The 27,746-nt window shown below is 43.7% G+C and overlaps 1 protein-coding gene and 1 long non-coding RNA gene across 3 annotated transcripts in view; one reads left to right on the top strand and one right to left on the bottom strand.

Annotated features, from left to right (window-relative positions):
* PDE9A (phosphodiesterase 9A) overlaps positions 1–27,746 on the bottom strand; it is a 93,548-nt gene that overhangs the window by 30,087 nt on the left and 35,715 nt on the right. The window contains exons 5-7 of the mRNA XM_019487182.2: positions 20,967–21,021; positions 19,492–19,562; positions 6,319–6,403 (exon numbers count right to left, since the gene is read on the bottom strand). Coding sequence (XP_019342727.1) covers positions 6,319–6,403; positions 19,492–19,562; positions 20,967–21,021 — 211 coding nt within the window. The remainder of the gene's footprint in view (positions 1–6,318; positions 6,404–19,491; positions 19,563–20,966; positions 21,022–27,746) is intronic.
* Positions 507–23,194, top strand: LOC109283099 (uncharacterized). 2 transcript variants are annotated; one of them, XR_009459094.1, is made up of 3 exons: positions 507–3,317; positions 3,545–3,709; positions 22,771–23,194. It is a non-coding gene; the product is annotated as an uncharacterized LOC109283099 (long non-coding RNA). The 2 variants fall into 2 exon arrangements; XR_009459093.1 differs by having other exon boundaries at positions 508–3,433.

Below are 27,746 nucleotides of genomic sequence, written 5' to 3'. Positions count from 1 at the left end.
GATATACTGCTCTGTGCATGTCCTTTTACAACATCTGATGAAGTGAACTCAGGTCTACAAAAGCTTATGCTATATATAGGTATAGCATATATGTATTGGCTCTCTGTCTGCCTGTGTGTCTGTCATCTGATTTAGTTAGTTTATACAGTGCAAATCTACCTTGCCATTCTCTAAAGTACCATAAATTGCTAAGTAAATATCACCTTGAATCCAGCTGATTCCCAATTTATCCTAACAACCTTATTTTCTCTGATCATTAAAAAGAAATCAGTCTAGGGTTGCATTCAAAAGCAAGTCAGCTTTGCAGCCATATATAATTGATGCCCTTGTAATACCATAACTTGCCAGAAACAAATGTAGGCATCTCTGAAACTCATTCATTCGTGGTTCTTCCATGCAGGCAGTTACATAGGTTTATTACTATCTATGGAAAGCTGTTCTACTTGATTTTAGCATTTATTCCTCCTGTTTAGAGTATTTCCTCTAATTTTTACCAAGAACTAAAGCAAGATATCCTGGGTACATCTACACATGCAATTAATTTGAAGCAATAAACCCTGGAGCAGTTTGAGCCGAAGTAAACTACTTCTGGGCACAGAGTCTACGTGTGCACCTGGGATAGCAGCAATATAAGGTGGGGCAGAGCAGTTTATGACAGGGCTGCTCAGCCCCAGGCTCCAGGTGGCAGTGTTGGGTGGCAGAGAGGCTGCCTGGGTGGGACATGACAGTGCTGAAAGCATGGAGCTGTGTGGCTAAGCAACAGGCAGGAGTCTGACCCCTGGTTGGTTGGGCTGACTGAGTAGAATTATGCCTGCAGTCAGCGGCTACACATGCGTTTAATCACAATAAGTTACCCTGGTGTAAGGTAGTACTGTCCCGGACAGTACTATCTTACTGCAGTATTAATTAGTTTACTGTGGCCTAATGCTGTTGCACGTGTAGACACTGAAGCTTTACTCCGTTGCTAATTAGCGTATTCTGCAGTTAAGCACATTTGTTGATGTGGCTCCTATCAACCTTACTTCAGAATTTTCACAATTTCTAGTGCATCACTTCAAACTCTTTTCTTTTCCAGTGTGAGTAAACCAAAATTCCCTTAGTGTTTCCTCTGAATTTTGTATTTGCTTTCCTTTCTGTTGCTGTCTTCTGCCTCCTGTGCAAACCAGTTTCCACTTTGGAGCTGACTGTGGTGTGAAAAGTACTATCATGATTATTTGTATTAGCTCCTAGATATCCTAACTGAAACTGGGAGCCTATGGTGCCAGGCTTTGCACAAACTTTGAGTCACAGTCCTTGCTGCAAAGAGCTGGCAGTCTAAAGAGATGTGCCTGACGAAGGGTGGATGAAAAGAGCTATTACCCATTTTTACAGATGGCAGCCAGAAAAACTAAGTGATTTGCCCAAGGTCACACAGGAAATCTGTGGCTGAGGCAAGTACAGAACCCAGATCTCCTGAGACTGTCTCTTCACCCCAAGAACTGTTAGTCTTTCTCATTATCAAAGCCTGCTCCTTCATGTGTTGAAAAGGGAATCACTGAGCTACATTCACCGCTTTGATGTGCTTGTTTCATGTTTCCTCCCACAACCCTATTAACCCATTTTAACAAGGCACCTTTTCCTGCCTAGTGAAGGATGAACCCTCAGGCGGTGAAGGGTCACATTCCTGACTTCTCTGCTATGCTCCTCCAAGCTTCAGTGCTCAGAGATGTGGGGGAAAAGGAGGGGTGGCCAAGGCATCTTTGCATCTGAACAATACTAAAACCTGGGAGCCTGCAGGCAGCTAGAGCAAAATTCATCAGCCTTTGTGATGTTACACCAACAAGTGCACAGGAACCTGGACATAAATCCGACCCTGACCTGAGTAAGGCACCTAGACTGCATGCCCAAAGAAATGGACTTGTTCAGCTGCAACTGCAAAAACAGAGGTCCGTGTTAACAGTCTGGCCCTTAATATGTGGGTGATGGGATGGGACGTTTGTTCTTTTCTGCAGAACCATACTTTACACTGTATGGGATGGCACTCAGGGCCAGGCACTTTATAGCCATGGATACGGATCACGTTATTCATTTCACACCATGTGTAATGTTATGGTGCCAATGTTGTTTCATTTTAACAAGTACTGTTGGGAATGAAATACTGACTTAGGAACAGCACGAGAATGGGCAAACCACAAATGCTCAGTTGCTCCTGGACCTCTCTCTCAATCCTCCTAGCGGAGGCTTGGTTTGCTTAGCAATTCAAGGAGGAAACTCCTCTCTCAGTGAATCAACTCTTATTTATGTCCTTATTCAAGCTGAGCCATGGTTGCCAGGGGAACCAGTAGCTACTTGTAATTACTCAGCATCTTCTGGGGGATCCTTCTGAAGGGCAGTGCCGAATAGGGAGCATCCTTTCCTTGCTTTAAGAAAGGTGATTTATGGTGATCCTGGATTATATACTGCATAGTTCAGGTCCAGCTGCTTTTGCAAGAGCCTTTTATGAAGATTAGCGTGGGTGGAGGTTTTGCAAGTTTTTCTTTGTTAGTAGGTTAGGACCTCTGCCTCAAATTGACATTAAAAACAAAACTGAATATGTTGGTACTTCTCTACCTCAGTGAAATGAGTAGTATTCAATCTGAGATGGCAGGAAGGATGATCCTTTGGTTTAAGAGAAGGCTGAGGAATGATGAGATATGAGCCTATTCAAGGTTTCCTACATGAGCCTGACACATTTTCTCTACTTCTGTTTCCACATCTGTAAAATGGTGATAATACTGAAGTGTGTTGGCTAGTGGTCTGGGCTTTTGAAACAGACGGATTTGAGCTTAAATACAACCATGACTGATATAAGACTTGGATATTTCAGCTGCTGCCTTCCTTTCCTGGGAACAAGGTCTGGCACACCTGATCTGTCTGACCTTTGGGTAAAGGGCAGCATGACCCACCACAAACAATCAGTAGTAAATTAAAAGCAAATGTTGTTTTTAAAACTCAGTCACCTTTTTGTCTCTTTCAGACACTGATTTCAATACAAGTCCAGCAGTATAAAATGGGTATTGTGGCATGGTGAACTGAGCCCCAGATTTTTCTTTTTTTTTTTCTTCTGTTTCAAGGTACAGCTATCAACTCTATAAAAATGCTGCTGCCATGTTAGCTTGGCTCTTATAGAAAAAATATCTAGCCCAGGGGTGGCCCACCAGTGGCATATGTGCCACATGCACACAACCCCAGGGAGAAAACAGGCAGCACAGCAGCAGGCAGGGCAGGAGATAGAAAGCAGAGCAAGAGATCAGGCAGGGAGTAAAGGGCAGGGAGCAGAAAGCAGAACAGGAGATTGGGTAGGAGAAGGGGTTTGGAGAGACGTTTGGGGAGGGTATGGAGCTAATTTGTGGCGTACCTGCCAAAAAGGTTGCCCCTCCATTGATCTAGCCTAACAACAGCAGCAGTAGAGAGGGTAACTCATTCCTTAAGTGTATCCCTAGCTTCAGGATGATACGTGAGGGGGTAAATTTCACATTTCACCCGGACACATGAACAAAACAAATGAGTTTTTTCTTTCCTTCAGTAGACAGAGGACAGAAGCTTAATCTAGGCTCCCCTCTCCCCATGGCTGATCATCACCCAACAGCAGACAGACTGTTGGAGGCAGAGAGCAAGAGAGACCTACCCACCTGACACCCAGACTGGCACAAGACTTGAAAGAAGAGTGAAATGGAGATGTAATGTATGGGTAAGTGAGCGAGTTACTGTGAAATAAAAAAGTGTAGGGTTGGGGGAGGAGGGGCTTTTACAGGCCTCAGCTGCTCCAAGGTAACTGCCCACATGCAGTCTCTAATCTTGTGGTAAGTGGAAGCTAAACTGCAGCAAACGTATTGCTCTTCCATTGAACTTGTTACCATGAGTTAATTCCCATTTACCACAGGGTAAGAGGGGGAACAGAGGCAATTACTTTAGAGCAGCTGATGCATACAAAGCCCTGTCATCCCCACCTCTGCAGTAAGTTGTCTGTATGTTCATACCGTTAGGGGTGGGAGTTTAAAGACTTTTGTTGCTTTCCTAAACACAAGGCATTGCTGTGTCCTTTCAGAGAAAGAGTTTTAGAAATTCTGAGCACAGCCTGTGTTCCTAAAATTCCTAGCCCCATGGTCCCTGAGGAGATCAAATACAAACTGCTGTGCTCACAACAAGGTAGACCTTGGTGGGAGCACACGTCAGTGACTGAGGCGGCTTGGGGGGGCTCTGCTCTACTTTCAGGGACCAGAGCAGCTGGATGGCAAAGTGCCATATACCCCCAACTCCAGGTTTGATTGGACAAGCCGAAATAACATGTCCACACTGCAATCAGCGGGTGTGACCATATTATGGGAAAGTGCACCCAAGCTGACTTTAATTCAGTTATCTTGGGTACCAACAGCAGTGAAGATACGGCCACATGGGCAGGTTGTATAAACCTGCCGGAGTCCCTGGGTACTTACTTGGGTGATTAGGTGACTCTGCAGCCTGTCCTGCTTTGTCTCTAGTACTTCTGGTACCTATGTTAGTTAGATTAAAGCTAGCTCAGATCTGTCTATGCAAGCAGCAGTGACAGTACCAGCAGCTTCCGTGTAGACACAGCATGAAAAAATGACATTAGAGGCTCAGAGCTAGAAACAGTGACTGGGCATTTCCAACTTGGTTGGGTTTGGGAAACAACAGGGATGTAAAGATTGGGTCCAATTAAAATAAACTGATGACTGTCTGCCTGGGGGACACAACCAGGTCTGTAAGAAGCAGTAGGACTTGTTATTCCAGTTATTCTGATTAAATGAGTATCTTAACCTGTTGCTCTTTATATTACAAAATATAACCCCTAAAATCATACAATCATAGAAAAGTAAGGCTGGAAGGGACCTCCAGAGGTCATCTAGTTCAATCCCCCACCAGAGACAGGATCATCCTTATCCAAACCATCCTATACAAATCTATTGTCTAACCTATTAGGAAAGCTACAATGATAAGCTTTGGAATACAAATGAATGCACAGTGCTGCTGGAGAAATGAAACCTGAATTTCCTAATTTCCATGTGTTTCTTAATTTGTACAAAGTTGCATTAACTTAATTTTTGGTTCTGCTTGTCCATCTATACCCCTTCTGCCAAAGGCAGGAAACAACAGATACATTAGGCAAATTGAAACTAGCTCTGAGCCTACATGTTTTTGAATTTGCTGCCAAACTCAGCCCTAATTATGCTAATGGAATTTCCTCATGCACCTTAACAAGCAATTATGGAACCACTGGGGCAAATTCTTCTCACACTTGTATAAATCTGGAGTGTTGCCACTGAGGTTAATGGCATTAGTCCACATATAAGTCACTAAGATAAAGTAGATTTTGGCTTTAGGACCTATTATAAAACAAATGCATTATTTGATCTATTGTAGTACATTACATCTGAATAGTGCCAAACTTATATAAAACCCAAGTATTTTAAAGCCAAGTCCTGTGGCCCTTTAAGCAAATCTCCCATTGATTCCAATGGATGATTTTTCTGATTAAGGACCACAAAATTAAACCCTATATACAGAACAACAGTGGTAGGCTTTCAAGACAACACATCATTCACTTTGCTCAGAATTTGAACTGTCAGGCGTATTTCTCTTTACCTCTACTAGCAGTATAAATAATATCCCACCTCCTGATACATTTGCCCTAGTGGTGTATTTCACTAACACAAAGATCTGACGTTCCAGCAGATGAAGCATACCATCATTCCTACTGCTGCTGTTATAATTCCAGCAAGACCAAACTTGGTAGCAGCAGACTGGTAGAGTGACTTCTTGAACTGGGAGTTAAACCCTTATTTCTGGTTGAAATTTTAAATGGACATTCTGTAATACCCTGAGGTCTTAATAAGAAAAGCTATAACATATTTATTGTCATCTTTTCCCGAAACAGGATTTGAATCTCAGGGACATTTATTAGAACACTAGCTTCTAACAAAAGCATTATCAAAGTTTCTCTTTCTCTATTCTCTGCCCCCCTAATAAAGCTGGTGTAAAATTCCTATCACTGGATGGCTGAACACAGAGAAAACAAGATGTTAATCTCTGTCTGCGAGGATTTTTTTCCCCCATCATCTGGAATTAACTTTTTTTAAACTGCTGAACTGCCATAAATTCTCAGACAAAAAGCTTTTAAAATAAAGCTGATATACTTCACTGCACCACATTGCTTCCTTGCTTTGGCATTTGAAACCCCCCAAATGTAACTATAATCTACAGCAGTACTTTGTTAGAGTTTGAATCCAGAAATCTCTCCAGATTCTTCTTTTCCTCAGTAGTAATTGAAGCAGAACTTACCTGGTGTTTCTTGCTGCCATTTCCTCCCTCATTTTTTTAATGTCACTCTTGCATTTCTCAATCTCTACTACTTTTAGCCCTTCCACTGTCAACAAAGGGAAACAACAGGGGTGTTACCATGGAGAAACTTGAGAGATCTCATTTCAATAATTGTGCAGAATTTCAAAAGGCTTGTAGCAGTGGGGTTATCCAGTGAGTCAACAGGTCCTTATATTCTATACCAGTTCTCATACATGCAGGTGCTGCCAACACAATATAACTTTAAAACCCATAGGAATTTTCTGTTGCCAATTTTAGAAAAGAGCTAAAGGATTGTAATTCATGAAATGGTTTACAGCATCTCAGTTTTTCAGGGTAGTTTGGAACAGCCAAATGCTCTGCCACCTTTTTTCTCTCTCTCAGATCATTAATCAGAAGGACAAATAGGCAAGGGATGAGAAACTCCAGTGATCTGATGATCAGAACAGCCAACCTGCACAGTCACAAATGTGTTCTGCTAGGATTAAAAGTCCTATTCAGATAAAAGGTTTTCATTTAAAAATTCCAAAGGAGCAACAAAAAGCTGTTAAAGGCTTGGGGAGATGCAGACAAACCACAAAAGAGATATGCTTAAAAAATATTTTGACACTTTGTTTTATTTTGGTTAAGTACCTAAAGTATGTCACAATACTTTGCCAATCAATTTTTGTGCCATTAAAGGCCATTTTTTGCATACAGCACACAATTCCTATATTCTCATCAGTATCTATTATTCTTGCCACAGGGCAGAAAGTTAGATCTACTCTGTTAATGCTGCAGTTATTTCATTCCAGGCAGATTTGAAAGTCTATTGCAGTTCAAATATATGGATTCTCTATCTCTCTCTCAGAATATTAACATTCTCAAGGACCTCATACAGCACAGCTATTAAGTGCATATCATTCACATGCGATCATTTCACAGCTCATTTATTTACTGAACTCACTGTTTGTGCAGACACGCTGAGGTTCAGGGAACTCAAGGGAACTTGTAATTGTATAATCAGTATTCAGTCACTTCCTTTTAAAATAATAGTCAACATCATGACACTCTTTCACAGAATATATACAAGGGATGAAAAACTGCTTAGGAGGGCCAGAATCCCAGTGATCGAGAGAATTCTGAATTCTTCTAAATGTTAGTGACTAGTGCTATTGCTTTTGGATGTGGAATGGGGAAAGAGGAAAAGCACAAGACATTCATAAACCAAATCCAAATCCTTGCACATTAGAAAAGGAAAAGGACAGGGCTCCGAAAGCGATTTACGTTTGGTGTCTTCAACTTGCAAATCACATTTCCATCTGAAAGTTTTGTATGCAATATTGTTCTACGCAATCATTAATGTGACCAAAGTGGAAAGAAACGAGAAGGGAAAATTGTTTCTCCGTTTATTCAGTGTTCTCATTTGGCAGCACACTGTACATCCTTGGTTTCTCTGGCTTGTTGATGGTCACTCGCACTTCCTATCTTATTCACTACCATGACGACCTCATGCCCTTCTGCACTGCTCTGGGCTAAGCTCCCAGGTACATTCTTTTCCAGCTTCTATCTGCAGCAGCAGCAGCAAAGCAAACTCTGACTGACCAAGCAGTCATACGACTGGAAGGGACAGCCTCGGTATCTTGAGCATCCAGGTTACATACCCAGCTCAAATACCATCTCAAAGGCACAGGGAGGATGTTTTACCCCCGCTCTTCCAATTAGACAGCTCTTGCAGACTCTCTCTATCAGAACAATCAGGAACTTTCTTTCAATTTCCAGTCTAAAATTATTCACAGCCTGGCCCATTTAACCCCCCGGTGCAGAGACAGGAAAGGACAAAGGGAGAAGGGGTAAGCCTGAACACATTTCATACTATTGCTTTCCTGCTTCCCTTCAAGCTTTCTCAGCATCAGTAAGGGAGCAAAAATATCATCAAATTATTTTTAACAAGGAAGTTGTTTTAGTATGTTTACTGGTTTTAAGGGTTTTCTGGAAGGTCACTTGGGAAGGCTCAAATTCATTTGGGATCCAGATGCACGGTATATTTAGGTAAAGACTGTGCAGAAAAGGGCCGGGTCTGAAGTGAATAACTTTAGGTTCCCCCTAAAAGGTCAGGTTGTTTTTTTCCTTGGGGAAATTGCATGTTTTAGAGAGGATTGAAAATCACCTAAATTATTCAGCTTTTGCTGAATAATAAGGGGTGCTCTGTTTCTGCCTCTAGACACTAATAAGAAGAGGCTGTATGCTGGGAACAATAAGCTAAAGCATAACTGTTATGTCGCTGTAAACATGCATGCAAACAGACCACCCCACTTTGAAAATCTGCAGGAAAACTCGTCTAATTGGAAATGCAGGGCCAAATTCACAAATTACATTTGTGAAAGTGACCCTCTGGTTTTATGGTAACTGCAGTAAAGTTGTGTGCAAATGGCAGGTGATCAAATAGAACATAGGTGGTCAGACCTCATTCACAATTAACTGCCCTGTTGTTAGCTGTTCTGTTCCAGATAGTGAGTTTTAAATCTCATCACAGTTTGTAAGCTTGTGTTTAGCATTGTGTTCTGGCTGTGCCAGAACTCATGGCTTACTGGGATTTTCTTGATTTGTAAATCTGGGTGAACAATGGAGATGTTGGGACAGGCGTTCAATTGAAAAAAAAATCAGGTAGATCAAAACCATAAATGTTTCCATTTTCAGAGAAAGTAAAAACCAAAAAAATTCCTTTCAGACTGACCCAAAACATTTAATCTGAACAGGGAACCCCCCCCCCTGCCCCCATGTAGGTCTTTTTAAAAAATCATGTGACCCATTGCCCCTTCTTTTTTAAAACATTTCCTCAATTTCTAAATGACAATATGATTTCAAAATATTTCACACTGAAAATATCAAAATGAAAACTCAAATTATCTGAATTTTTCCCATTCTTTTTTGGCTGAACAGATTTTTCCAAATTCAACCCCAAATTTGCAAACTGTTTTAATCCACTGCCAGCTGCATTTTTCAGAGAATTTACTCCTAGCAAAAAATATTTCACACATTTATTTAATTTTCATAGACATAACATATCTATTAGTTTCTGTGACGTTCTGTCTCTGAGCAGGGAGGAGCGCACAGACAGAAAGGGTCTTTTTTCTTTCCTACAGTGTGTGGCATTATAATGAAGCACACATTTATTTTCTGTAAGTACAGCCATTAGGTATCCTGGGATGTTCCATTAGGATGCATATTATCTTATTATACCTCTTACCTAAAGACCACTATTCGACTGCAAGTGCCTTGCTGCCTCGACTAAGATCCTGTTCATATGAAGAAGCTTTACTAGTTGGAGAGGTACAATCACACAAACAAAACTCTTATTACAGAATAAACTTTAATTTAATTTCATTTTGCTTTAACGCCTTCCCAAAGCAACCTAAGCTAAGCTAAACTAAACTACCTTCTTATCCATAAGAAGAACCTCTCCATGGGGGTTACGCTGGTATAATTAGACTGGACTATAACTGAGGAAAATCTTTTTTGTGTAGATAAGGTGTAATACATCTCATTACGAGATAACCTGAATGAACCACTCTGGTATTGCTTAACACTTGTAAGGTACCTTTTAAGCCAGCACAAGATTCACCTCTGGTGCAGAAGTTGAGAAGGAAAACAAAACTCAAAGTATAAATTTTGTCACATTTTGCTTGTAATAAATTTCCTTGTTATGCACCCAACATAGAGGTTAAGCTTTTTGCATTAATCTGGGGTGACAAACTTATTTAAAGACGACCCAATAATTAAAAAGATAACCAAACTATTGAGCCAAATCTTGAAGTTCTCACTAAAGCAGATGTGGACTGGAAATGGCTGATTCACTTGAGTGAGGAGTTCAGAATCCAGCCCCGCTGCACATGCATGGGTTCATTTCAAAGATTGTGTACTTGACACTGCTGCAAGTTCTTGTGGTCAGATTGTGAGCAGATGTGTGCCCCTGTAGACAGCTCTTTGAAGGAGCACCTCTCCATGCAGAAGGGGCTGGAGATATGACCTTAATTGCTCAGGCAGAAAGCAATGGAAAGCCACACCTGCTGTTATTTCTATCAGTAGTTAGAACCAGCTAAGAAAGAAGCCTTTTTGGGGAGAGGAGCAGAGGGGAAGAAACTTTGGTTCATCTATATGACAGCTCTGAGAATACTAGCTCCTGAAACCAGCTAAAAAGACCCAGGTACTGCAGATATATGACTTATTTCAGCCTGTAGCTGGAATCAGGCAGCATGCCTGGCCTTCATTATCTGCCTTGACCCCAGCTGGCCCACCAATGTTGAAAGGCAGTGTGTGCAGAGTACATCTGTGAGTTCCAGCTGGGGATCAGCAAGATTGCTGGGAGACAGCCAGTTGAAGAAAACAGCATTTTGCTCACTTTGCCACCATGTCATCTACACCAGGTTGACAGGGACACCCACAGAAGTGCTTGACTCATCTGCTCTGGGCCATGGATTCTGGCATGCTGCCAATCAGACATTTTCCAATAAAATGGTTTCATCAAAAAAGTTTGGTCCATTGAGACTGAAACATTGTGTGTTCAATGCATTTTTGGCAACTCCAAGACAAGGCTCCCAAAGACTCTACTATTATTACATACACCTAATTCAGATATGCTGGGTCTCTGGTCCTGGGGCAAGCTGCAGTCAGTCTGCCTGGAGCCAGGAATCCTGACTGCTCCCTGAAGCCCCTTGCTTAAATTGACATATCTGTCAATTTTGCTGCTGTTGCTTTTGAGCCAAGAAAATAACACGAATGTCAATTATACCATGCATCTGCAGAGTTCAAGGAGCTTCCAGTTCACAGGAAATTTTGAAAAACTGTTGGTTTCCATCCAAGTCTGACCAAAACCAAATTAACAGGGAAAGACCCAACTTTTCCATGAACCAGTAATCCTGCTTTTCAGCCACACCCAAGGCGATGGCATTTTTGCAGCTGCACTGTTGCAGAAGATACTGTCCACTTTTGACTTAAATAAACTTATGGCTCTGGTGCATATAAATGAGAATTTGACTGCTGGTGTCAAGACTGCATAGTGCTTTATTTATCCTACTACCCCAACTATATTATACAGTACATAGGATGAGAACTAAAAGCCATTTTATGTAAGGAAATGCTCTTTTGACTTAATGAACTTTACTTTGTTACTGCAGAGGAACTGAGAATAACCACTTTGCTACCAGAGAATTATACAAATAAGGAGGAAGAGAAATGATAATATAGCCCTGCAGCATTCTGATCTGCAACCAGGAAACGTGGAGGCAAGAGGTGTGGGTCCTGGGCTAACCTGCAACCTCTGCCTCTATACTAAAGAAAAACCCATGTCACTGATTTTCTAAAGCAGGGATATCAAACTCACTTGGGCCCGAGGGCTACCGTAAGCAGCAAATCAAGCAGCATCAGGAAGCCACTGTTGTTTGTCTCACCACCACCAAAATGTATCCCCAACAGGGTGCCATATTCTGGATTTCAGCAGTGGACCTTCCAGGAGCTTTGTGGAGCAGATGACATGGCTTCAGGGGATGGATTTGGTCTATGGACTGTATCTGTGACATCCCTGATCTAAAGCATACAAAATAAATGTAGGCTAGGGACAGGCATTCCACATAAACCAGCTTAAGTGATCCGAAGCTGGTTTAAACCTGTAACAGAACAGATGTTCAGTGCACCTAAACCAATTTGAAAATGGCTGAAACCAGTTTGAGATACACCTGGCTGAATGTAGTATCAGTCAGAGTTAACTGATTTGAGTCAAACTGGTTTATGCAATGTCTGTCCCAAACCCCATCCTGGTTTAAGTTAAATCAGTCTCCCACCATCTCAGCTGTTTTGCAATCCAGGGCAGGGCTTTGCTCTCTGCTTCAGCCCAGCAGGGCTAGCCCCACCCCTCTGCTCCCTGGCTGGAGGTACAGTAGCATCTGCCTGGCTTCTTCCTGATCCCCCCTATCCTCACCACTCTATGCTCAAGCAGGGATTCCCCCCTTCCCTCTGCCTTACACAGACACCTCTCAGCATTAGCTAGCATACCGCTCGCTGGCTATGGTCCGTGCTGTGGAAGATAGGACAAAGGCAGACAGGACACTGTTGGCTTAGGGCTTTTTGGAGCTAATCAACAGGTAGGTGGTAATGTCCTTCTGTTCCTTCCTTGGAAAAAGTTGTTTAAGAAGAGTTTGAACTAGTGAGAGAGGCTTATTTTTGTTTGATAGGCTGATAAATGCAAACAACTCCCTGTGTAACTCCCTGCTGTGAAATTAAATGCTCTGTTATCAACAGTGAGGGGAGAGGTCCCTCCCTAATCACAAGGCCCTGCTGGGGGCCTGGCCACTTGGGCTGTGTGAAACAGCATTGTTCCATTTCAACTTCCATTTCAATGTTTTGATGGGACAGTGTTTCATTTTGAGTTTAATTTCATTTCAAAACCACTGTTTTGTTTCGTTTTGTTGAAACTTTCTCTGTTTTGACATTTTGCCCATAGGTTATAATGGGGAAGCATGGAAATGCCTATAACTTTGTCATTTCTTGCCTGATTAAGATAAAACTTGCAAGGATGGTAGCACTTTCTAAGGCCATGAAGCCTGCCAAGCTTCAAGGAGACAGGTGCAGGGGTTTCTGGGAAACTGCACCTCAGGTTACTGACAAGCAATAAATCCAATGTCTATATTGAGTCCATGAGTTTCTTTACCATGGAGGCTGATGAAGTGAAGTTCATAGGTCTGGCTCTGAGAAGTGGTTTGACCCTGGCAGAGTGCAGTTTTAGTGGTCATGCCTAGGACCTGGGGCCTCCTTTTTCCCCATAGCCCCAGCTCATACCTCCAAGTTTGTCTTGGCATAGAAGCTCAGCAGGAACATGTTCTTTCCCTGCTGGCTGGTGATGCAGTGGGTGCCCCCTCCAGTTCTGACAGCAGGGCATTAAATGGCTTTCAAAAAATGAAAAAAGGAAATAGGTGCGGACGGAGTGAAGAGGGTGGCATTCACTCTGTCTGCACCTGGAGCTTGGGGAACCCCAGAAGTGGGAGGCTCACCTTCAGGAACACCAGCTGCTCCACCAAACCAGGATCCAAGCAGGTGCAGTGTGGTGTCACTACATCCCCAGCAATGCTGAGTGCCCTCTTGCACAGAGCACTGGTCGGTGGACAGGACAGGTATGCGCAACCGTGGCCAGATCTGGCCACATCTGGCTGTGACTTGCCGAATACGTCAAGGGGGTCGCACAGCAGCAGCACCATGCCCTTGGCAAAATAGGCAGCCACCAAGGCCTCAGTGCTACCTGCCTGATGGTAGGGTCTGGTGCCTCTGGACCCTACCATGAAAGCCATGCACCACATTGGCAGTGCCTGCGGTGGAGGAGGAGACTGACTGGTAGGTGGTGTGCTAGCATGGGACAGTGGATCCCCCTCTTCCACATCCCCCCCACCTCCGCCATTCTGCCTCCCTGACTCTCTTCGCCAGCACCTCTGTCCACTGATCCAGGGTTTGGCTGCTGCATATGCTGCCCTTCACCCTCAGGTCACACATGGTGGCCAGCATGTGGACCGTACTGGACCACAAGGGATCAAGCCATTTCCTGATGCCCTCCTTCAGCCACCTTACCAGTGCTTAGACAACTGGGGACAGTAGCTTGCCCCAGCCAGGAACATTGATCTCCTGGAAGTTCTCCATTTGGCTCTGAAGTTACCTCACTACAGGGATCACCTGGCTAAGGAGGGCATCACCAGCGCTGAGGATCTCAGTGACCTTGAGGAATGGGTTGAGGACCACCAAGACCGGGGAGATGATAATCCCACGCAGCTCTGCTTAGGGGGCTGCTGATCCCAGTCTCCCCAAGCAAAGCCATCTCATGGATGGCCTTCTGTTACTCCACTAGCCTCTTGAGCATCAGGTATGTGGAGTTGCATGATTTTGTGCTGCGAGATGTTCAGCTCTGCTTGTTTGTCCTGCAACATCTTGCCCCCCTTGATGCTCCACTGGAAGTAGCCTGCCACCTTCCTGCATTTGAAAATTAGCTTGCTGGTGGTGCTGGCACCATCACCATCAGCCCTGGCCCCCTCCAAGGTATCCCTAACAATGAGGTGGAACTTGTGTGCCACACAGCAGATGCCAACAAAGTTGGCATCAGGGACCACCTTGACCATATTGGCCCCATTGTCAGTGACCATGAACCCATGGGTGAGCCACCTCTGCACCAAGCAGTTTATGGCCCCCATGATCTCTGTTACTGTGTGGGACTCATCCATCACCTTGGCTTGAAGGAGAGCTCACCGATGGCCTGACTAGTCGCACTAGTACCTTGTGAGGGAGAGGTAGGCGTGGTCTCCACTCCAGCTGCTCCAGATGTCTGAGGTGAAGTGTAAGGCCACCTGTGGACCTGCCTTGAGCAGCTTCTCCCTCAAGTACTCCCTGCATGCCTCATACAGGGAGGGCACCGTCATCCTGCTGAAGGTGGTGTGTGCAGGCACTTGGTAAGATGGGGCCACAAGTGCCATGATCCTACTGAACCCTGGTCACTCAACTAAGGAGAAGGGCTGGCCATCAACAGTAAGCATCTCCCCAATGCTCTGGGTGATCTTGCTCACTCTTGCAACACGCTTTGCTTTCTATCTGCCTTTCCTCCACTGTTCCAGGGTGGACTGCCTCTCCTTTGGGGGAATGGGGGCTTTGGAGTGAAAGGGGGAATTCCCTTTGGGCATGCTCCCACTGGTGCCAGGCTGAGGAGGAGCAAGGGCAAGGGGTTGGTGCCTGCGGAGATGCATCAGCATCCCTGTGGTGCTCATGTGTTCTGTTCCCTTGTCCCGGCTGGTTTTGGCTTGGCAGTGCAGGCAGATAGCATATGTGGGATCATCTGCCAGCTCAGAATGATCCCAGACCACACTACCCACTCACTTCTGGGGTGCGGGTGCATGTGTGGATGCTGCAATTTCCCCCTCCTCAGCAGGCAGAGGCACAGCAACGGGAGGAGTGGACTTAGATGAGCCACTTGCCTCCACAACGTTTACCTTAGCCTCCTCTGAAATGCCTTCTGGGGAGGGAGACCTGACTCTAGGGGAAACTTGAGGGGTGTGGAGCAAAAACTCAGCTGATTCCCCTCCTTCCCTAGAATTTCCCTTGCTAGGGCACTCAGATCCAGCTCCTGCTCTTCCTCTGGCACTGGAAGGCTCAGTATAGGAAGTGAAATGGGGGTGAAGGAGACTGTCATGCTGGTGCTGCTGCTTGTTGTCATGGTGGTGGTGGTGGTGGGGGTTCTGGCTGGTGCCCTTGGAGGGGATGCAGTCTCTGGCACAGGCAGTGGCATTGGCACCACTTCCCTCTCTTTGCTGCTTCTGGAAGCCTCATCCTTGCTAGTTGTAGGAAAAAGGCTGCGTCTCAGTTTGGGGGGCTGGGGGGCAAGAACTTACACCTCTCCCTCTAATCCCTCTTCTGCCCCTCCCTGAAGGCTTGCCAGCTACCTTTCCACCATGCTTCATGGTGTGTTTTAAAGTGTCTTGGTTTTGTACAAATATATAAATGTATCTGGATTCCTATATATATTCTATAGTCTATGCTACAAGGTATAATCCTATCTGCATTCCTATATAAATTCTATAAGATCTGTAGTCTGTGCTGCAAGGTATAAATGTATAGAAATAAAATATAAATGTATCTCCCTTCCTATATAAATTAAATTCTATAGTGTAATATCCAATATAATTATAAAATTGGAAATAATAAATCAGTGAATATAATTATAATATAAAAGGGTCTAGAAAAAAGCAAAAGATATTGTGGAATCCCACTTGTTCATCTAGGCTAGCAAGTAGGAAATCATTCAAATTAATGGTAGTAGTAGCCTGCACTGTCTAATGCTCCTGAGCTGCTGGAAGACACAGCTCAGTAACTGTCAGACCCCAAGGCAGAAAGCAGGCTAGTTCAAACAATGCTGCCTTTTTATGCTGCTTTTCCATCCCTTCCCCAGAGCATTGGGATTGGAAGGGACTTCAGGGAAGGATCATAGTCACTGGCCAACTACACAGTCAATATGAGAACAGTCCTTCCCCCCTCTTCCACCTTCCCTCTTACTACTTCCTGTTTCCCTGCAGGCAAACCCAGCTTGAGCTTCAAAACTCAAAATGTTTCGAAAGCCCTTGTTTCATTTCGAGGCTGTTTCAAAGCCCTTCATTTCATTTCAATTTCATTGTTTCGAGCTCGAAACAAGTTGAAACAGTGTCAAAATGATCTCCACCCCCAGCTCAGCCCTGTGGAAGAGATGGGTGGGCTGCTCTAGCACCCCCCACCCCAGCTTCTAGCCTGAGCCACTGCAGGCATGTGCTGGCACTTCCTCAGTCCAGAGGTGATGTCTGTGGGGTTACAAACTGGTTCAGCCCAGCCAGGTTAGACTAACCTGCAAAGATTGAATTAATTCTGGCTCAGGCTTTTTGAATGTCTGTCCCTAGCAATATTGATATGTACAATGGAGCATGTTACTTACATTACACACTTGGTATCATGGTTTTCTGAGGCAAGAAGTGGTGGGTGAAATCCTGGCCCTATTGCCTTTAGTGGGCTTGCATACACTGCAATGACAGTAAGCCTCAGCACTAGGGGATCCAGCATGCCTGGGCCATCCCCTGCCAACATGCACACACACGGGCACATTCTGAACCCAGAAATTTTCCACAGAGGCTAATTTGAGCTCACTCACCCCAGTGCTTGCTCTCCAACCACTGTGCTCTGGAGTGGCTGAGAGTGGCCTGTGGGAAAGAGCCCAGATCAGCCTCACTAGCTATCTTCTGGGTGTGGGTAAGCAGGGAAAGGGCAGAGGGTGCTTGAATGCCCTCCATGCTGAGACTTGCCACTGGTCTGGTGCAGAAAAACCCAGTAGAACTTTGATTTCAGTCAGTGTGTGAATTGAAAGCAAATATATGAATTAGAGCCAATAAAAAAAACCTTAAAAGATGACAATAGGGAATTCAGCGTGCTTAATGAAAAGAACAAAATGCCATCAAATTCTCTTTAATATGCAGCAAACCCATGTACTAAAGGGGAGAAGAGCCTAACTGAATGACAAGGGTTGTGCTCTTTGCAGACACCCAGCAAACACAGATGATGGTCATGGTGTTACCCTTGTGTAATTAATTTTAAAAAGTAATAATGGACTTCAAGTAGCAAGGCTATATTTCAAAGGACTATCCTCACTTTATGCAACATAGGCATTTATCCTTTGGAGTTGTATTTCCAACAGTTGATGCACACATACCACACACCACCACAATATATATTGAATACGTTATACATATATGCACACAGGCCTGTCCTATGTTAAAGGATTATTGCTAAGGTTCCAAAATTGAGAACTCAGAATCTGGGAAATGTCAAAATGAAGATATTTACTTCCTTGCAGTCTGACACAATCTTGCTAATTCAGCCTAGCTTATACTTATCTGGTCCTATAAAATATTCTGAGGTTTAGCAAAGTCCACAGTAGCTAAGTGTTCAGCATATCAAGTTGGAAAGCAAGAAAATGAGGAATGTAAAGTGAGTGACTACCTGTGAAAAGCCTGGTATAAATGATTTGCCCTGCAACAGATACAAAGATTTGAGAATTTCATTTTGTAACCTTTATATTGCTCATCTATCTTACAGTAGAATTTATTTAAATAAAAAGCAAAGTAAAAAAACAAAAGTTCCAACCTATGGCATCATACTGGCTCCAACATAGTTCACTTGAAGGGTTGGAGCCCTTAGCACCACACACAAGCTTCTGTTGTTTGAGCCAGTGGTTTAAATAGTAGGCTGTCATCCCTTGTGTGAACCAGTGCCAAAGGGGAGATGGGACAATACAATAGTGAGTTTTACAGGTATTTGCTGACCACAAACCATTAGGCCCATTCCATGAATGGAAGGGAACACTGCTTTTATGCTCCAGACTGGTCTGCCCCTTTGCCCCTTCTGCCCTGTCTGCTCCATCATTCCTATCCCAGGCCCCTCTCTTCTCCATTTCTGGCTCATCCTCTTAGTCCCATTCTCCTCATATCACCAGTCTTTACTCTGCAGACTTCTCAATCCACTTCCAATATCTTAGCCCAAAGACACTGAGTGTCAACCCTGCAGCCCTTCCATCCCAACACTGGTCTTCCTGCACTCATGGTCTCCTTGCACAATCAGTCCTAGTTCTGCCCTCCAATGATCTGTTTCTGTCTCCCATCTGAGTGCTATTCACCTACTGAATCCTATCAGCTCCTGCTCTCAGATTCCTTCTTGGACTCCTTATCCTATCTTAGTCTCTCCACTCCTGTTTCTTAGTCCAGCCAGTCATAGTTTGTCGTCATACTTCATGAGATCCTTCTTTTTATTGCTTCACAGCTTTTCAGTCCCATTTTCCTTAGCCAATCAGTCGGGTCTCCTCCCACACTGACTCTTGTTCAGTTTCCCATTCTCCTCTAGCTGCCTCTAGTCCTAGGCCCCTCCATATCTGCTCTCACAAGTCTCTTATAATGCCTCCCCCTCTGTAGTTCCTATCTCCATGGTGCCTGGGTGATAATGAAGGGAGAAGTGTTTAGGGCAAAAGGGGAGGATGAGCTCTCCGTTCTCAGTTTAGGCACTCAGTTCTGGTCCACAGCTGCAATTTCTTGGAAAGTCTTGCTCAGTCCTGAGCTGGAGCATGCTCAGAGCACACAGAATCTCTGGGGCATTTCAATGTAGTTATTACTAAGCTGTCTCTAGATCTTGTGTATGAAAAGCGGTTTTTCAAAGGCCAAAATTGAATTAATTTTCTTGGGGATGCCAATAGGCTCATTCCTGATACAAAGGCCATCTCTTCTTTTAAGTCCTTGCTCTGAGGCATGAAAGTGCAAGAGTTTTTCAAACAAAAAGGACAACAGATTTTTTTAATATGAGCTATGGTTATCTACTTTTACTAGTCTCAGTGTAAAAAAATAGCTCACTTGTTTGTCAGAAAATTTCCAGAACAATTTGTCCTGAAGCAGACATGTAAAAATTGAAGCCCAGATGGTGAAAGTTTGGCAAAGCTGTAAGCAACAGAAAATGGGGTCTTTTAATTGGAAGACTTGGAAAATCTTACTAATACACAGGGCTGATAGCTCTGCCTATAAAACCAAATAGATGTAGACTTCACACACAGGAGTTCCTTATTTAGAAACAAGATAAATAGGCACTCACGTTCAACTTTTTTCTCCAGCATTGTCAAGTGATTAGCTACTTCAGTTTTCAGTTCATTGATTTTAAATACCCTGGAAAAGAAAATCTCAGCTATGAACATAATCTTTATATCTAAATCTGTATAAACAAGAAACTTGCATACATTTCGAAATGCAACTTGTAGTATGTTTACTATAAAAAATAGCAAAAATGTCTACCAACATGTAAACCTTTAGAGGGAGATTTGGGCACATTCAAAGGTTATGGACATCTTAGGAAAAATCAAAGGGAATGCTTTTGTTTTTGCTTGGAGAATCTAGATTCTAGAATATAAAAACACTTCAATACCCCCTGTCTCCACAGTGAGTTGTCCTCATGTTGCTTAGGGAAGCAAACCTCAGTTGATAATGCTTCATTTAATAGCAGTGTGTTTGTGAGTGTGTGTGTGTGCTGAAGTGCTCTTGTCTTTGAATCATTTTGGTGGCTTGCAGAGATGCCGTGGGATTGATCCCTCTTACTGAAATCAAGGCAAATAAAACAAGCATCCTTAAAAAGGTTCAGAATTTTGTTTGAAGAGAAGAAAAAAGTGCATGGGTTAAAACAAAATAAAGAAAAGTATTGAGCAAATGCTGAACTTATAAAGCTCAGTGAAGAAAGACTTAATTTGCTTTCCTGAAGGGAATAAAAAGCACAATTAAACATTTACCCTTTTTTTTTTGAGCTAATACAGGCCAAACTCAATTTTGGCTTAAGCCATTGTATCTCTCCATAGCAGTCACTGGGGTTAGGGACAGAAATTACACATAAACAGGTATAAGTGATCAGAAGCCAGTTCAAATCTGTAGCACAACGTAAGTTCAGTGCACATAAACCAATTTCAAAATGGATGAAACCAGTTTAAGATAAACCTGCATGGATGTAGTAACAGACTTAACTGATTTAGGTTAATTTGGTTTATTGAACTTCTGTCCAAGATCTCCTCTGGATTCAAGTTAACTCATAGCCCCCCTGCATCCCAGGATGCTTTGCACTTCCCCCCTAAACTCCCACCCTCTCAGCAGGGTGGGCAGGCTAGACTTGGTCCAAGCTGTCTGCTCTAGCTGAGCCCTCATCTTCTGGCCTGGGCCACTGCAGGCCTGTGGCTACATTTCTGAAACCAAAAGAGAATGTCTGTTCACTTGCTTCTTGGTTCAGTCTACTCAGCTTAGACTAACTTGTGAAGAATGAATTGATTCAGCCTCAGGCTTTTTGACTGTCTGGATATAACCTGGGAGTTGTGTGCGTGCCATGGCTAACTGTAGCAGTACAACTGGGATTTTCATAAAGGTGATGAGGTGGGAGAAGGAGTGGGGCATGAAGTATTAGACTCCCTTGAAACATCAGTGGAAGTTGGTTAAGTTGATTGTCGTACTCCCTATGGCACCTTTGAAGATCTCCATCTCTGTCAGTTAAAGAATTACCATTTTGAATGAGGAATAAAACTGTAAAATACTTACCTTGAGAACTGTTCAGCAATCTGTGTCAATAAACTCTGGAACAATTCCTCTTTCTCTGAAAAACAGAATAATAAACGCATAGAAACTGATACAGAAGGAAAAGGCAATGAAATACAAAAAAACTGCTTCATGTTATATCTTCAGGGTGTTGCAAAGAAGCAGTTAGCAAAGCAATCATTCCGCCTTGAATGGAACAATCAGTTGGGAATGTAGATAACACTGTGATGGGGCCTTTCCCTTTCCACCATTGCAGCTAGATCCTTTATTACACTATTGTCTAGTGTCCTCTGCAAGATTTTCAAATGTAATTAGTAATTTGGGGTAACCAACTTGAGAGATCTAAAAGGAACCTATGGTAATTTTCAGAAAGTGCTCTGCCTCTTGAAAATCTACCTCTTTTCAGCTCAATCTAGACACCCCAAATTACTCACCATTTTGAAAGCCTTGGCTCTCTCTTTTCTCTCTGGCTCATAAAGGTTCTATTTATACCAAAAAAGACACTGCTGTAGAGAACTCAGTAACTAAAGGCTAATGCCTTGATATGGCTACAACACAGCTTCTTCTTGCAAGGGTAGAAAAGCCCAGACTGTTTAAATTGCACTATGGAATCATGCTGCAGCCTCATTTTTGGCAGTGACTATAAAAAGGAAAGTCCAGTAATTTCTCAAATGCTGTAAGTGAATGTGACACTGCAGTTTGACAGCTCTGCAGAATGAAGTCTTCAGTGTATTCACAGGATGGGGAGCTATGGGCACTCAGAGCTCAAACTTCCCAAACACCTTCCCTGGAAACACAGACCTAATTTGGAGGGACCATCTCTACAACTAGGTTTACAGGAAGAAGTTCAAATTGAAAAAGCCCTTAGTTGCCAGCACTGGCATGGTTGCCCCAGTGTTGTCAACTCTGGGAATCCTAGAATAATGGTGCCTCCAGCTTCCAACTTCAGCACCGTGCCAATTAAACCAGCTCAGAGAGCCTGCTTGAATGAAACCCTGTTGAATGAAACCTTCTGCTGAAAGCAGAATTTGCAAGGTGAGGTAATTTCTCCCTTCGCTGAGACTGTCAGCAAGATCTCACATTTAATTATAAAAAAGCAGGCACCTTCTTAAAACAAACAAGACCCCAGATTTTAAAGAAATAGGTCATTTTAGGAAGTGAAATAGTAAAATGAGCCCATATAGTAGCAGTAGCCTCTGTTTCTCACATAGGTCTACACTGAAAGTCACAGATGTAGAAGCAGGATAATTTGCCCGAGCTCCTTGCTGTCATGGTTAGACAGATATTTGTGCCCAAGTTGCTACTTTATGGCTAGCACAGGTATATCCAGCTGCTGCAGTCACTGCTGCGACCACAGCGCAGATACACTCACACTCCCTTCTGCAAACATACGGTAAACACTTTCTTGTTTTAAATACATTTCCACACAACATGTTCATACCCTAAACACAGACAGCATAGAGGCATTTCTTACAGCTATTTATTTCATGCACTTGTGTAACAGATCCAAATGTCTCACGAATGCAACAAACAATACAAAATACATTTTGGAGGGAAAAAAACAGTTATATACACATTTAAACGAACATATAAGAAACAGACAGCATCTAATACATTTTAAAAAACTGACTCTTGTTTCCTATGAAAAGATTCACTACCACTAAACTCCTCCTCGGTAATAGTAGTTGGGGACATTTGCTTTAATTTTCAGAATGGTTAGACCTGTTATACTGGGACAAGTATACAGGGCTCTGAAAGTCTAAGAACTGATTCACTCTCTCTCTATTTTATGTTATTTGACTCCCAGGTTGCCTGACTAGAAGAACAAAGAAGAGATCAGTTTAATCGGAGACCAGTTTTCAGTCATCTCAGAAAGGTTTTTAAACTGCTGCTAGAAGAGCAAAAAGCTGAAACAAAACACACAGCTTTGAAAATATCAGGAAAGCTTTGTCTCTGCTTACCGTATACAGTGCCTGGAGCGTTATATGATCCAACAGTAAGAATAAACACAAAAATCTGAGCACCCTGAATTCACTGTCTCTCAGATCTCAGTCAGTGGCTGTAGCATACGTGAGAGTGACAAGTTCCCTATGAGCACTGATCCAGTAGAAGAACAATGTCCTACTTTCACTCCCCCCCCTGTCAAAACTCACTTAGAGTACTAGGACATTCTAATCCAGGGAACAGTCAACTGCAATCTGATGTTTATAGACGTAATAAAAGACTTTTAAAAGGAAGATGTATGTTTTTATAACCCTAGGGTGCAGTAAAGATATATGACTAACAATGGCAGTTCCTCTCATCTTAAAGAGACAAAAGTCCATTTCTTTACATTATTTTAAACATGCAAACTTTGACTGTTTATTGCAAAATCAAACATTCTGAAGATACTATTTATGCTACCTCTGCTCTGGTTCCCTATTTGTAAAACTTCCCCCATCCTTTATCTCATGTCTCTTTACATTTTAGGTGGGGTAGGTAGGGAAAAAAGACTCATCTCTTACGGGCCAGCCTGAGCTACCCCTATCACAGCTAGTATTCTCTTATGCCAAAAGTAATCTCATCAGACCTGGACATGGAATAAGGTTGTACTCAATGCAAGTAAGGGCATCCTAACCTGACTCCATATGTGTGTACTATACACAGAAGAACAGTATTCACATCCTGGTTGGGGTCTCTAGTTCCTACCGCAACACACACATCAATAGCAACCCTCATCTTCCGTCTAAAAATCTCAAAAGGTGACATGCAGGGAAGATCTGAAATGCATATAGTTTGGCAAAATCAAAACTAGTACAAAGTAGTTCAATTTTGCCCTCAACAACACTCAGCGAGTAAAAAAAGGCAAGAAGAGATCCCCTTCAAACGACAGGGCACTAACAAGATGTTGGAAATCTTACAGGCAAAATTCAAGTCATCCTGTGGCAATCCATTGCTTAGTTTATACTTGTGCATGTGGGGGTCACAGCAAGGCTTCTTGTCTGATAGTTGTGGGACTATAGCCCCCAAATGAGTGCTTGGTATTTTGTAGAGATCCATAGTGTGTACATGAGATCTGCAACGGGGAGGTGGAGGGGAGTGTTTTGTTCTCTTTCTCCCTCTCTTTAAAGGCCTAAGTCCAGGAATCCTCAGGCTTAGCCAGAAAGCAAGTGTATATGAATGCAGAAAAAGCACTTCCGTTGTACACTGTGCTGTGGCACAGCCTCACAGATTGACACTGGCCACAGATTTTTGCTGCCAGAACCAAGAGCAATTAGTGGGGCACAGGTACATGCTGCTCCTGGTTAGGGTACTTAGGTGGCAGCCCAGGTGGCTCCTACCTCATCATTGTTAAACTGCCCAAATGGTTCCCTTCCTCCCCCAAGCTTCACCCCTTGCTCTGCTCATGGGACAACATGTTACTTGGCCCCTGTCTGTGGAGTGCCTTTCTTCTCCCTCAGCGCTGTGCCAGTTAGTTATTGTGGCCAATGTGAAGGGACAGTTGAAGCCATTTCCCACCCCTCACACCTGACTTGCTCACTATGGGCAAGTGGCCTTGACCTTCCTGGAAACAGCTGGAGTTGCCAACTGAACAGAACTAAGCACAGAAGTTGGCAGGGTGGGGACTCCCTGCAACTTTCTTCCCTATGTCACCAAGCAAGTCCTGAGAAAATCTTGCCCTTGCAGCCACTTTCACCACAGCTCTCTGAGGTTGACCCTCTGCTCAGCTCCCAGCTGGGCTTCAACCCTAAGTATTGTGTTTGGTTTAGAATGACTAAAAGACTTCAAAAATAAAAGTTCAGATCAATAGCATAACTAGGGCAGGGCAAGCAGGGCAGCAGCCCCAGGCACTATGAGGCTACCCCAGATTCTTCCTCTCCTGTGCTGCCACTGCCTGGTCATAGGAGCAGTCCTGAACCCAGTATTGCACCTGGGCTGACCCCACTCCCAACCTCCTACTGCCCTGAGCACTGAATGAACCTACTACACCTCTGACTCAGATGGCCAAAACCTTAGAAACCAGTTCCAAAAAATGTCATGATGCTAAATCCATTTCAGCTAATCATCCAAGAGTGCTCCGCCAGTTAATTTGGACAGTAGCTTGCCAGCTTACACCCAGAGGAGTCATCCTTTTGTCAGTCAGCTGCTCTCAGATATATACTGGAATCCTGAGATCAGAGTTCATCCCAGTGCAATTCTGGCATGGGCACATTATGGCTAGGGACAGACATTCAAAAAGCCTGAGCCTGAATTGATTCAATCTTTGCAGGTTAATCTAACCTGGCGAAGCCAAACTGGTTTGTAACTGGATAGACATTCTCTCTGGACTGAGGAAATTCAGGCATATGCCTGCAGTAGCTCAGGCTAGAAGCTGCTCAAGGGGGGGGGAGTGTTGCTGGACCCCAGCCCCCTGCTAGCACTCTGAGGCAAGGTGGGGTGGGCAGTGCATGCATCTGTTGATGATATGGAGCTTTTCCATCTCCCTCCCTGCTTCTTTATACTGTCTGCAGCAAACTGACAGGCACGCAAGCCAGCAGGGTCCTGATAACAGTGTTTATCACCTCATCAGTAAAACAATAGCCTCTCTCTATTAGTTAAACCTCTTCTTAAATAGTTTACCAGCTGACCTGTTGATTAGCTCCAAAATGCCCTAAGCAGTCACTGTTCTGTCTGCCTGGCCCAGTGAACTTGGAGGTACACAAAGACGTCTCTCAGCATTAGTTAGCATACCACATGCCTCGGGTCCATGGGTCTGGGGCCTGTGCTGTGGGAGATGGGAAGGAGGGAGAGGGGGATTCCTGCTTGAGCAGTGATGGGGGGATAGGGCAGAGGGAAGATACCTATAGTCTGTCAGAGCTCCAGCCAGAGAGCAGAGGGGAGGGGCCAGCTCTCCTCTGAAGCAGAGAGCCCTGCCTAGCCCATAGAGCATGCTGGGATGCTGGGGGAGTCTGATTTAACTTAAATGAGCAAGGGGCCTGGGACAGACATGGCATAAACCAGTTTGACCCAAATCAGTTAAGTCTGATAATACATTCAACCACATTTATCTCAAACCAGTTTCAGACATTTTCAAACTGGTTTCTGTGCACTGAACATCTGTTCTGTTACAGGTTTGAACCAGTTTCTGATCACTTAAACTGGTTTATGTGTAATGTCTGTCCCTAGCCTATGTAGGAAGCAGCTCTATAGGATATGGGGAGGCTTTGTCCTTAAGGCACTGCTGGTCAGAACAGCATGTCACACACTCTTGCATAAGTTTTAAGAGCTAACTTGCCTCATAAATAAAAGCAGATAGGTCATAATATATGTAGATTTAGGCAGTGAGACAAGTTTCTGTCATTTTGCAAATAACGAATAGGCGCAAGATTGATAGTGTATATATTTAACCATTCCAAAAAAAAATCTCTGTGGCATTCACTTGAGGTCCCATATATCATCAATGAACTCATCAATCCAGGAAATAGGGCTATTAATGATTCTCACACAGGTCTCCTGCCAGGAAGCTACAGAAATCCATGTTGATTTAGCTTTTCCAATTCCAGCTGGTATCTCTGGGAGGAAATCTTGGTTTTGCTTCCATGCAGGCACTTGATAACTTGCTAATTTAAAAGACTTGTTTAAATGGTAAGGGAAGCTGGAGGCACAGATGCATTTTTCATATTTTGTCTTGGCCAAAATAGAATGTATTGGTTCTCTAGAGGCCCTTTAGAAAGGAGTGATCAATGCCATGATCTCCTGAAGCAGTGGTCTAGATCAGGGGTTCTCAACCTTTTCCTTCCTGAAGCCCCCATAGCATGTTATAAAAACTCCATGACCCATTGGCCTGGCTCCCCAGCCCCTCCTGCATATCCCCGGGTGCAGCGGGCAGGGCTTGGTGGGGTCCACTCTCCTGAGCAGCAGCAGCACAGAGCCGCACCCACCCACCTGCAGCGTGGCCCACAAGATTGCTGAGCTCCTGCCCCTTCCTCAGGACTCACCTCTGCCCTGGAGGGATGAGGCAGTTGCTCCCTGCTCTGGGCTTGGCCTGGTGGACCCTTAAAACCTGCTCATGGCCCCCCAGTTGAAAACTGCTGGTCTAAATCACAATCAGAAGGACAGAGAAGCTACTGGCCTCTGCATATCAGTATGCATTTCCACCTCAGTCCTCAGATTACTATTGTTGTGATTTTCTGCTTGAATGAGCTAGTGGTAGTGGCATAAAAAAAGTGTACGGTGAAGTCGGGGTTGGGGGGGGGGTGAGGGTGCACTGGTATACTTGCACTCCCCTCCTCTTTGATTCCTGCCTGGCAGTGGCAGCAACATTTCTAGTCAGACAGTGCTGAGGGAGTCAATTGACTTCATGGCCCATATAATCTACATGATCCCTTCTAAACTCTTCATGCCACAGGTGTTAATGACTCTCTCTTCTTTTTAATGGCCCTGATGTTCCCCATCAAGTTATCCTTTGTTCTTCAATTCTGCAGTCTGTTAGCTGTTCCTGGTAATGAAGCTCCTATGTCACAGCCTTGAAGATTATTCTTAACTCATTCCAATGAAGTTATATTTGTTTTTGCTTCAGTACAGCCCTAACACCCCTGGCATACTAGTAAAGTTTCTAGTTTAACTGGAGAAAAATGTGTTGTTTCATATGGGATGATGCATCTCACCATCTGCACCCCCCTTTTCAAAATTCTGGACCTGCCACTGGGTGAATTCACTGCCTCCAAGCAATGGCAATCAGTGGCTTAACTCAAAAAGTCTCTTTCTAGTTGTTCATTAGTGGATGAGCTCTTTAAAGGCTGGTTTACCATTCCATGGATCTTC

Source organism: Alligator mississippiensis, chromosome 1, assembly GCF_030867095.1.
Source record: "Alligator mississippiensis isolate rAllMis1 chromosome 1, rAllMis1, whole genome shotgun sequence".
Lineage (NCBI taxonomy): Eukaryota > Metazoa > Chordata > Crocodylia > Alligatoridae > Alligator > Alligator mississippiensis.
Note: the sequence above shows the minus strand (reverse complement) of the source record. Positions and strands in the feature narration are given on the sequence as shown.